The sequence below is a fragment of the Fundulus heteroclitus genome, chromosome 17, assembly GCF_011125445.2.
Source record: "Fundulus heteroclitus isolate FHET01 chromosome 17, MU-UCD_Fhet_4.1, whole genome shotgun sequence".
In the NCBI taxonomy this organism is placed as follows: domain Eukaryota; kingdom Metazoa; phylum Chordata; class Actinopteri; order Cyprinodontiformes; family Fundulidae; genus Fundulus; species Fundulus heteroclitus.
This window is the reverse complement of record NC_046377.1, coordinates 17419938-17432043: the sequence shown is the minus strand read 5'-3', so window position 1 is coordinate 17432043 and position 12106 is coordinate 17419938. Positions and strand designations below refer to the sequence as shown.

The 12106-nt window shown below is 43.0% G+C and overlaps 2 protein-coding genes across 2 annotated transcripts in view; both read right to left on the bottom strand.

The window, feature by feature from the left end:
• nrip2 (nuclear receptor interacting protein 2) overlaps positions 1 to 3281 on the bottom strand; it is a 74137-nt gene extending 70856 nt beyond the window's left edge. The window contains exon 1 of the mRNA XM_012873803.3: positions 2889 to 3281. Within this exon, the coding sequence (XP_012729257.2) occupies positions 2889 to 3044 (156 nt within the window). The 5' untranslated portion in view covers positions 3045 to 3281. The remainder of the gene's footprint in view (positions 1 to 2888) is intronic.
• A 2104-nt stretch (positions 3282 to 5385) lies between these two features.
• klhl42 (kelch-like family, member 42) lies at positions 5386 to 11493 on the bottom strand. The gene is made up of 3 exons (XM_012873802.3): positions 9662 to 11493; positions 7429 to 7622; positions 5386 to 7352 (listed from the first exon to the last, which is right to left on the bottom strand). The coding sequence occupies exons 1-3, from the start codon at positions 10423 to 10425 to the stop codon at positions 6886 to 6888; spliced, it is 1425 nt and encodes a 474-aa protein (XP_012729256.2). The 5' UTR covers positions 10426 to 11493; the 3' UTR covers positions 5386 to 6885.
• Positions 11494 to 12106: the final 613 nt, after the last annotated feature.

Genomic DNA, 12106 nt, shown 5'->3' with positions numbered 1-12106 from the left:
GAATTTAACAACTACATTTTGTGTTTATTTATGTTGTGTTTGACTAATAGTTAAATATGTTTGATGTTCTGAAACACTTAAGTTAGACAAACATGCATAAGAAATCGGGAAGGGGGCAAACACTTTTTCCCATCACTGGTTACAAAATACGGGAACGTATAAAAATTTTGTTTTGCTTCTTTTTTGTTTTGTTTTTTTTGCAGAAGTCTGTATAATTTTTTATACAGACTTTAAAGGTTATTTTGACTGTAGTTGTTTGCAAGGCTTTTGATTTGTAGCTTGTTGTGTTTTTGTCCTTCTAGTTGTCTGTATTTGTTTTTGGATGATTCTAGTGATTCTCGTTATTTAGATTATTTTTTCTGTTTACTTTATAGTTTTATTTTCCTGTTATGTGGTGACCTGTTTTCCATTTTAACGCCTTTGGTCATTTTGGTATGATTTTGGTATGGATAGATGGTCTGGGGGTGGGAGTGTGGTTAACTTTAACATGTGTCCCATTTAATATACACAGTGTGATATTGAATTGGAGTGTTTATAGGTTCATTTTAAGTGGTTTGGGTCATTATCTGTATTAATTTTAATCTTTTTGTCACCTTGCTTTGCAGTTGAGGTCGTTTTGTTGTTTAAATCATGTCCAGGTTTGTTTTGGAGTGATTGTACAGGACGCTTATGCGTCACTTTGAATTTCTTTTCCTTTTTTGAGTAAATTTGTTTCAAGTTGTCAATGATTAGACCGACAGCACAAAGATTGAAAGTTAGTGAACACAGACTTTGGTCCAGGAATGCAAATATGTGTACCAAAGAAATACACACAAGTAAAAGGAGGAAGGAAATGTAAATGTATATCTTTCATTCAACTGACTGACTGAGAGGATGAGGGTTGCATGTTTTTCTAGCTGCAAATGTCTATTTAAACCTGGCAGACATGAGAGCTTCAAACAGAGTGGCATTTGCAGAGCACACAGCTCTGCAAGGACTGTTTCCCCCAGGCCGGAGCGATGTACTGAAGATGTTGAAAAGCTCAGGGGAATCTGGAATGCAGCCATTAAACCAGTACCATGTGGGAGGAGCTATAAATTGTAGGGATTATTACAGGGAGTTCCTCTAGAGTGCACACAAACGCTTGGCTTTAGGAGGGGACGAGGAAGTTCACATGCAGGACTGTGTTTCATCCTATAAAATGTGAGAGGAGCTGCAAAGTGAACCGTGACCTCCTTCTGTGCGCAAGACTCTGCAAGCATCATTCTTTTAGCCTGGAGATTGCACCGGCGCTTTAAAGCAACCCAGTTTACACAGCAGAGCAATGCATTAGTGGCTAAAGCACACACTGCTCATACTTTCTAGCACGGTGTGGTTCCCTTTTCTGCTGTATGGACCAAACGATTGGTTAACCAAAGAGATGGCTCCGATATTTAGAAAATAGCAGGCAAAGAAATTAGTAAACGGTCAAAGTCAGCCAGATCTGAAACAAATCTGAAACTTATTTTTATTTCCAGCTCCCGCTGAAAAGTTGGAGGAAAACTGACAAAAACACAAAGTCTCTAATAGAATCTCAAAAACACTCAACTTAAATACTATAGCAATGGTCAAACAAAGCACATCTATGATAAATAAATATATATATCCATCCATCCATTTTCTGAACTGCTTTATCCCTCATGGGGTCGCGGGGGGTGCTGGTGCCTATCTCCAGCGTTCAATGGGCGAGAGGCAGGGTACACCCTGGACAGGTCGCCAGTCTGTCGCAGGGCAACACAGAGAGACAAACAACCATTCACGCACACTTACACCTAAGGACAATTTGGAGAAGCCAATTAACCTAACAGTCATGTTTTTTGGTCTGTGGGAGGAAGCCGGAGTACCCGGAGAGAACCCACGCATGCACAGGGAGAACATGCAAACTCCATGCAGAAAGACCCAGGGGTGTACTCGAACCCAGGACCTTCTTGCTGCAAGGCAACAGCGCTACCCACTGCGCCACTGTGCAGCGCATATATATATATATATATCTATATATATATATATATATCTATATATATCTATATATATATATCTCTATATATATATATATATATATATATATATATATATATATATATATATATATATATATATATTATATTTTCTAAGCAAGCCATATTTTTCTACTCTTTCTCTAACTGCACGGCCACAAACTCTGACTTCCATCCATCGTCTTATTCTTGTCTGCCATCGAGTCCCAGTGGTTTAAACTCAGAGAGAAACCAAAAAAGAAAAAGAAAAAAAAAACACAGCTCCATCTGCAGGATCCCAGAGTTTTTTCCCAGATTTGAGGGAATATTCAGAGCCTCAAGCTCTGGTGTCTCCTCATAAAATGAAGTGCCTAGAAAAGCTCCAGAAGGAGGCGTCCTGATGAACCACCTCCGCTGACTGCGCTTGCTGACGAGGCCAAGTGGCTATACTCTTAGATTAAGGAGCTTTTATCTAGGGGTCGCTAAGGGTGAGTCCAGCCACCCTACAGAGGAAACATTTAGGATACTCAGGCCTGGAGGGGGTTTTGTTACCTCTGAGCATTATGGTCTGCTTTTGTGAGGAAACTGATGGGATCTGCAGCTAGTTGAGCTTCATTAAAGTCAAATCTAATGTCTTTCCTTTTTTTTTTTTTTTGGCATTGGGTTTGCATGCACCTGTTAGCTCCAGCTCCAACCTGCTCATCAACCAGCCCACCCATCTTTTTACACGAGCTCACTCTCCTCTAATTTCCTCTCCATGGACCTAATGAACTCCTGCTGTCACAGACCTGGTGATGACCAAATGAGGGAGCAGCACCAATTAAAACGACAGACGGCGTGAGCCTGGAGAGGCCACGTTTGGGCTGTCGGCCCCCTGTGAGAAAACGCTGCACTCACCAGGTCTTTGGAGGTGCCGAGCCTCTTGAGTCCATCCAGGGGCAGCAGGTCAGCCGAGTCCTTGTGGGTGAACTGGGTGGCCTGTTTGAGACGCCTCTGCTGGTGCAGGATGGCTTTGTCCCGGATGGCCAGCTCTCCTTTCTTCGCCTCGCTCATGTTCTCAGACTGGGAAGCTTTATTTGCAGGAGTCAGGGTTTAAGGTTGCCGTTTCAGCGTCCCTTGCTGCAGAACAAGCGCGCAGACGTCTCTCTCTCTGTCTTGTCAAACGCCGCTCCTCCTCCCTCATGTAGTTTTCCTTTGCGCTCCTCTGGTGTAGAGATGCATGCTTCCTCTGTGAGATCTGTTCCCTCTCTGACAGAGAATGAGAAGAAGGTGGGACTAAGTCTGTGTGCGCTTGTTTCCTGCCCTCCCCTCAGTGCTGCCCGTCCTTGGATTGCTCTGTTACACCTCTCCTAACACGGGTTTTCTCCTCTTTCTGTTTGCTCACCATTCACAGCACATCTTCCCTGACTTTACAGAGAGATGACAGCTTCTCAGTGCGCCGCGTTGTTCCCTGAATAAATATGGAAATAGAAATCCTGCTGCATGCAGTGATTGTGCAGCTGGATTAGTTCTGGTCATCCAGCTGTGAAGATGCGAGGGAGATCACTGTGATCTGACCTCACAAGGGCGATCAATCAGGTCCAGCGATGGTCGATATTGATTTCCTCTATTCCGCCCCTTTGAGTACCACTGTTAAAGCCAGAATCCAATTCCTTCCATCCATTCATCCACTCACTACACAATGCTATAAATATCCCATCCAAGCTGTGTCCGTGACCTCTAGACGACAATACATTGATGCTGCAGCCCACAGGTGAGGACGGTTTTAAGGGGAGACCGTAAAATAACCCGGTTTAACCGAACAACATCCGTGGGAAATGTTTCCTCGTTGGGATGCAGAACGTTTTTTCAAACTGAGTCCTTGTGAAGGTGAAAATATAAAAGTGCCTATAGGGGAGGCGACTCATTTCAAGGCAAGTGCTGCCCCCTGCTGGTTCCATCTGAGGATCAGATTTGGTTTTTCTATAGTAAAACCAAAACATTTCACACATTTCTCAAGATTGTGCATATATGATTGTTGCAACCTTATTTTTCTTTGCGTTACTTTGGTGTTATTATTAGATTTGATGCCTTAGGACAACATTTTCTAACTTTACTACTGACTTTCTGGAAAGTCTGGAGGAATGAGAGAACAAATATTTGAGCATCATTTTGCCTAAGACGGGGGTCTGCACTGCAAAAAGGGAACTAAAAGTAAGTCAAATTTTCTAGAAATTAGTCTATTTTTCATTGATTTGAGCATGTAAATAAGACTATTTGCCAATGGGATTAGTAGTTCTACCCCTAAAATAAGATAATTAGATATTCTGCACTTGAAAAATGATGATGGAGATGAATCTTATTCCATTGGCAAATAATCTTATTTACCTGCTCAAATCAAGAGAAAATCCACTCATTTCAAGAAAAATTTGCTTAATTTTAGTTCCCTTTTTGCAGTGTGCAACCTGTGGCTCCGGAGCAGCAAGTGGCTCTTTGGACCTTTGGCTACAAATTATATTTTAATTATGGTATTTAAATGTAATAATGATAATCAATGCAGGTTTAGTTGTTTTTTTCTTGGAATAATTGATTTTCACAATAGAATGATGTGAAAAGTCCCAGTAATATTAAATTTTAAATCAATATATTTTTCATTATGTTGATTACGAATCATTACTATGATTTTTTTTTTACATCATTATGCACAAATATCAACATCCCATCAATCCTCTTTTTTTAAACCTCAAAATAGACATAAAAAGACGTTTCTTTAACAATAACTTATTTCCTACAGCAGATCTTTATAAAAAATTTGAACTTGTCTTTTTTTAAAAGGCCAGGCAACATTTGCAGCTCTGAACACGTTTAATTCAAGTGAACTGTAGGAAAAATGGCTCTTTAGACTGTAAACGTTGCAGGCCCCTGGCCTAAGAGGTCAATCTATTTGTTTTCTTTAGCCATCCATCCATTGGCCTAGGCATCCAATCATTTGTCTATCTATCCATGCATCCATTCACCCATGTGTTTGTTGTCCATCCATACAGCTGATAATTTGAACATCTGTCTACTCCCGCTGCTACAAAATAAGCTTAAGTAACAAAAGATTGACTGCAACATAAGATAAGATGTAGCGAATGGAATGTTTTATTTTAAAAGGGAGTTTTACCTATGATGTATTATATTCAGATTTTAAAACCTAATGCATCATAAAGTTTTTACAAAGACAAACAATGATAGATATATGTATGTCAGTCATTACTTACAGATATAGATGAACAAATCCTGAACGTCGACTCTAAAAGATAAATAAAATAAAAAAGAGGGGGGGAATCCTGCAGAGCGCAGAAGTCTGTAGCCCTTTCATTCAACGTTTCTTTGTAAACAAGTGAGGAAAATGAAGGACATGGAAGCAGAGCCCCTGAACATCATCTTTATTCTCATTACCTAAATGTCCAAACAAGCAACAGAATGTAAACTCCAGCAAGTCACTAGCTGTAAACGCTGCATTTACCACAACAGCACTCAGCACTTCTGTTCAAAAACAACCAAAATCCACTTTAACAAAACCACAGAATAAAAACAGCAGTTTTGGTCAGATGCTGGCGATGATTCCTGCATTAAGTGCCCCCCCCCCAACCCCCCCCCCCTCCTCTTTAAGATCCTACGATCTTACCGAGGTTGCACAAGGCACACGTGGGACTGTGCTTTAAGCTTTTTTTAGTGTTGCTCAGAAAAAACTGAGACCCAGCGAGGCGCCTCCTTCCCTGCAGCTTTCAAGGATCTCCCAGCCTCATTAAAGTGTCAGCGTAAAGCGGAGCTCCGTCCTCCGTTAGGTGCAAACAGAACGGGAAGAAATGTAGTTTTAAACCCAGCGGGGACAGATCTCCACGTAGCACGACTCCATATATGGAGTGTAAACATCGGGAATGCTTCGGCCCACTCTAGGTGGGATGTTGAGTAATTCACTGCTGCTCTGACGTGCTTCAAAACCTTTCTGGATGGAGACTTTTTTTCTTTTTAATCCAGCACAGCAGACGGAAACAGTCCTCGACCTGCTGATACCAATATAGCCGCCTCCAGTGTTGGAAACGTTTCCTCTCAGCCCTCCTGCCTCAAGCGTTCGCTGATTATTTATTCACATTAGGAGCAGAGGTGATGTCACACAGTGCGCCGTAAAACCTGGCTTTAAGACAAAATGATTGTGTAGGTCATATTTTAACCTGGTGCATCTTCTAGTGATTAGCATTAGAAACTGTAAACCTCAGTGTTGATGTAGGGCTGCAGCTCAATTCATCCCCATTTGGTGCCTGGGAAACCTTTTTCTTCACATTTTCTAAGACTGTATCGGGTTATTTGGTGGTTTCATGAATGGTGGTGATCGTAAAAAAGAAAAAAAAAAGTGTACCTGTAGAGGTTAAGCAATTTTAATCTTTAAAGGGGCCTGACCAGTAGTCAGTCTGAAGATCTAAGTTCTTTTCCAGGCACCATACTAAGCACCGCTAACAGCAACACTCAGGTATGAATGTTGGAGAGAAAACTGCTGCTTGGTTTCATGGCTGAATTTAAAAAATCCAGCAGCAGAATGAAGTGAATGAAAGGCTAACAAAGAAACGGTGTTTCCTTTCCGATCACTTCTTAAACTTTTGGGACTTTCTTTTCCCAGGATCCCACAGTGAAAACTTCAACTATTCTTCCCGCTTCGTCCGCCCTGAGCGTTGCTGTTAGTGTCACATCCTGACGCTTTTTACTGACCGGAAACAGACGCAGGGTTTTTTTTTAAGCTCGCTCTGATTCCCATCACCGGCTACATTCTGTGAACATCGTCCCCCACAGCAGTGCGTTTACACACGCAGCCCCGTTCGGCGCGGCAACACGCTCCAAGCGCTCCTCTGGTGGGCTTCCACTGGGCTGCGGGTCAGAGCGTGTTGGGCAGGTAGAGCGAGCAGAGCAGCATGTTCTGCCCCAGAGCCGGGAAGCGTCTGAAGGCCTCCCAAGCGTCGGAGAATATGTTGTATTTGAGGAAGACGCGGTGCTCCAGGCTGGTGGGCAGCCCGATGTCCCGGCTCATGATGTAGACGCCGTCGTTGTGCAGCGTGCACGTCAGGTTCAGGCCCGACTTGGACGTGTTCTCCTTCAGCTGGACCCACTCCCCCGTGGAGACGTTGTACGACTGCACCGTCAGCACGTCCTCCGTCTGGCTGGGGCGCCGCTGCTGCTGCTGCTGCCGCCGGCCCGCCTCCAGCTCATGGGTGTAGCCGCCCACCAGGTAGATGGTGTCTTCCACCGAGAGCATCTGCTGCTTGCGGACGTGGGCGGGACACGTCTGGAAGACCGACCAGGTGTCGGAGGCGACGCAGTAGCGCAGCACGCTGGTGTTTCTGTCTGTCGGGAGGAAACGGTCACATCTAACATTTGAAAATGTGCGCACCCGCCCCTCGAGTCCTTTTCGGATACAAACCTCTCGCGGTGTATCCGCCCATGACGTAGATCATTCCCCGACACTCGCAGGCTGAGAACTCGGCCAGAGGATCAGGCATGGAGGAGACGCAGGTCCACCAGTCCTGCTCAGGTGTGTAACACTCCACGGTGCCCAGACACTGGCCTCCCACGGCGTACAGCTTCCCCTGCACCGCCAGCAGCTTAAAGTTGGACCTGGATAAAAAGGACAGGGACAGCGAAACATGACTGTAGGTTAGTTGTTGTTGTTTTTTTTACATTTTGTTAGTGTATGGCATCGAGATTTTATGCTATGATCAATGGTGCATAACTGTCAGCTGCAAGGAAAACATTCCCAAAAAAGTAAAAAACAAAGCAACTGGACTTGTTTTCCGTAGTTGAAGACGTTTCGCTTCCTCTCCAGGAAGCTTTCTCAATTCAAAAAGTCTGGAGTAATGTGGAGTAACAAGCTTTATACTACTGCCAAATAAAGGGCTTGTTTTGCTTCGATTACTCCGGACTTTTTGAATTGAGAAAGCTTCCTCTCCAGGAAGCTTTCTCAATTCAAAAAGTCTGGAGTAATTTGCAGTACCAAGCTTTATACTACTGCCCAAACAAAGGGCTTGTTTTGCTTCGATTACTCCGGACTTTTTGAATTGAGAAAGCTTCCTGGAGAGGAAGCGAAACGTCTTCAACTACGGAAAACAAGTCCAGTTGCTTTGTTTTTTACTTTTTTTGGAATGACCATGACATGGATGACTGAGAATCTTCACCAGTTCCTTTTCAACACAAATATGACAAGTTTAGCATGTATTCGCATTCATCCGCCCCAAGTCAATACTTTACAGAAGCGTAAGCCGGAGCCGATGTCTCTACCAGTGTTGTGTTGATTCTCAGTGGGTTTTAGGTCTGGACTTTGAATTGCGGCTGTGCGTCTAGTAGGGCTGAACGATTAATCGCATTTTCAATATAATAGTGATTTAAAAAAACAAAACCCAATTTTCAAATCGCAGAGGTTTGCAATTGTTGGCCATGTAACAATTAGGGAATCAGACGTCCTTTGGGTGTCGGTAAAATGTTTAAAGTGGGTTTGCTCCACATGGAAGGGAAGAGGGTTGCAGCAGTGAAATAATCTAACTTTATTACTTGTTTTATAGGTTATATAATCATACAGAGCATTAAGTTCTGGTGAATCAGTTTAATACATAGACTTGCTTGTTGGTTGCACTTTATGTTCAACGAGGATTGATGTCCAAGTTAATTAAAAGCTGTTCTCTTGAATAATATTCTGATTAATAGAAACATTAAAAGGTTTTGTTTTAAATACAAACATCTTTATCTAGAGGCCATTTTTGTTGCTTGTGGTTAATGCAGAGAAAAGTCAAAATTGTAATTTTGGTTAAAATATATCGTAGGCAGAACGCAATCATTTCTGCTCCGAGTTGAGACGCAGCGGCTCTTTAAACGACTAATCCACACGGCGAGGAAACAAATTGATTTGTTGTTTTGTATACGTCTAAAAAGACATAAATTAAACTGGGAGAGAAAAAAAATCGCATTAAATCGCAATATTAAGATAAAAAAATCGCAATTAGATTATTTTCCAAAATCGTTCAGCCCTGGCATCTAGGGTCGTCCGGGCCCCGAGTTGTTTGCAGGCTTTTTTCCAGGACTGCCCTGTAATTTAGCTCCAGACATCTTCGTATCAGCTCTGATCAGCTCCACCGTCCCGTCTGAAGATAGACGACCCCAGAGCACGATACTTCCAGCACTGTCTGTCACCGCAGGCGTGGCACGTTCAGAGGTATTTGCAGTGTTGGTTTTCTGTTTTGCGCGCAATAGAAAGCGTTTAATTCTGAACTTTCCTGCCCTGAGTAGCTTCTTTAAGGTTATTTGCTTTGCCATCAATACGGCGTATGACCAACAATAAATGTAACTTCTCGTGGATTTTTTTCCCCATTTTTAGTTTTATTTTTTTCTTACCACACAAAGTTACAGCTGAACTGTTCACACCTGTCTGCCATGTTCTTTTGTTCTCCGTGATGCTATTTATTCACTGATGTTTTCTAACAAACCTCTGGATTTAACAATTTACTGATCACAGACCTTCAGAAAGGTAGCCGTAGTTTTCCTTTTGGGGCATCAGAATAAAGGGGAACACGAATACACACATTACTTTTTTTTTTCCATTTACCGGTGGATTGATTCAAAGTGATTGCAGTAAATGCCCAGTAAACCAGCCTGAAGTCTGCTACCTCTTCTGGTTGAGAGGAGCCACCTGATTCCACTCGTTCCTGCAGGGGTTGTAGCAGTGCACGGCGGAGATCTCCTGGCTGGTCATCCTGTAGCCGCCTGCTATGAACAGGTAGTTATCCAGGACCGCAGAGCCGTAGCCCCTCACGTTGACCATGTCCGGGGGCAGGTTGTTGGCCAGGGGCTTCCACCGCTGCTCCGCCTCTCCATACCTGAGCATGGACCAGGGCTCGTCCTGCTCGGGCACGTCCAGGGACAGACAGGTGAAGTCTCCGATGGCCACCAGGGTGGCGGTGCCCCTCATGCGCATCTCCCGGACCTGGTCCCTCACGGCGGCGGGCAGGCTGTGGAACTCGGGCCGGCGCAGCATGGGGTGGTAGTGGCAGCTCATGTACTTCAGGCAGGCGCTCCTCAGGTCGTGGGTCCCGTACACCTCGGAGAGATTGTACAGCTCCACGCAGTTCTCCGGCCGGATCTCCGAGCTCAGCAGCTTCAGGATGGAGGTGACCTGCAGGAAGGAGGCGGTCTCGATCAGATCCTCGAGGGTCTCGTTGACCACCTGGACCTTGGAGGTGTTGATGAACTCCAGGACCAGCTCCAGGCCGGGGACGCTGAGTCCTTGCAGCTGGACGGAGTCCTCCGTGGACTCCCTCATCCCGGAGCTGTAGAGCGCTCGGAAGTAGTCGCTTTTCTCGATCAGCTTCTTTTTGTTCACCTCGTAGGTTCTGTCGTCCACCACGATGGCTATGATCTGGTCCGCTGACATGTTGTTTTTTACCGCTGTTTGTCAGCCTCCTGGGTGAGTTTACAGTTCACCGGCGGGACAGCTCCGTGTCCGGTCTATATATGGTCATGTTCATCCCATAGTTCCCAATGGAGCTGCTCCTGAGCCAGGAAAGCTAGCTGGCTAACAAGAAGCTAGCCGACTGACAGAGCAGCAGAGATAAAACAACATTAACCGCCTTTTCCTCGGATTAACATTCGTCCCAAGTCCAACTAAAAGTGTCACCACACCGTAAAAATGTCCACGTAATATTACTGAGTAATTCAGACATTTTAAATATTTTCTTTTTTTCACATTTCATAAGCTCTGTCTCTCTCGGACAGTCTGAAATGTTTTGATTCTTTTACTTCGTCACTGTTAGTCTGCTGTGCTGAGCCGCGCCTGCGCGCTGCTGCCACCTACCGATAGGTTTTTGAATAGCATCTCAAGCAAATCTAGGTACACCCAAAAACAAAAAGAAAACAAATTGTACTGATCTGCTGCTTTGAATTTATCTGAGTTAATTCTGGTAAAAGGGTGCGAAGACAACATTGACTTTAGCAGAAAACTAAGTCTGAGGGTTACCGCTAAAACCTAACGTTGCTGATGTTGACATAAAAAGCATGTCTGTTATTTTAAACACTTTGGAGTTTTTGATAAAATGAGCATGTTTTTTTATTACCTTGAATAAAAAAACATTTTGCATATTCTGTTGCATATTATTCACAGTGAACTAAAAATACAAACAGTTGGATTTGTTTTTGTTTTTATTTAGTGAAACGCTGTTAAGAACATAACATTACAAAGTAACTAAAATATTCAGTAATATTCCACTGTGTTTATCCTATTTCCAGAATTAACCCAGCTGCTCTGCTGCGCTTCTCCTGCTGTCAGTCAAGATAACGCTTGTTATCACAACGGTGGCGTCAGCCGGAGGATTTAAAAGGTTTAACAACGAGATAATGAAAAGCACCAGGAAATTAAGCAGCCTGAAACAGGAAGCCGTGCTTTCAAAACAAAATCCATGAGCTGCTCTCCAAAGCTCTTCAGTGCGATTTTGCTGATTGTTAATCATTGTCTGCCTTTCATCTCTTGAGTTGAGTTGAGTTATATATTTTAAAAACAAACAATTACGATAATGTGCATGTGAAAAACCTGTTACCACCAGTGGCGCTTTTACGGCATCACCACTCCTTTAATATTATCTAAGAAAGAAAGACAATTCCATTAACCTAATCAGTGCGATGAGAACCTAAAAAGTTCTCCAGTTTTGTTCTGGCTTTTGATTTAGATTAACCTCTGCAAAGTTTTCAATGGTCAACATCTGACAACTCTGAAAACGTTCTGGGGAAACTCCTATGTAAACAACAATAGTTTTGTGATATTAAATGCTACTACCAATAGAAATGACAGCGGTGCAATAGTTGTCATAGTAACTTTGGTAGTAATACTAGTATCAATTATAATGGTTGTAATAATCATAATTGTAATGATATTGCTTTCAATCAAAGATTTTAAAAACGAGCGAAATCTCACCAAATATATATTGAGTAAAAATAACAAATCATAAATTACAATTAAGTACAATTACATTCTGAATACAGAGAAAATGTACTAAAATTGAAAATAATAATACTTAAACACAGAATCATTATTAAATATAATTATAAACGCAATGGACATG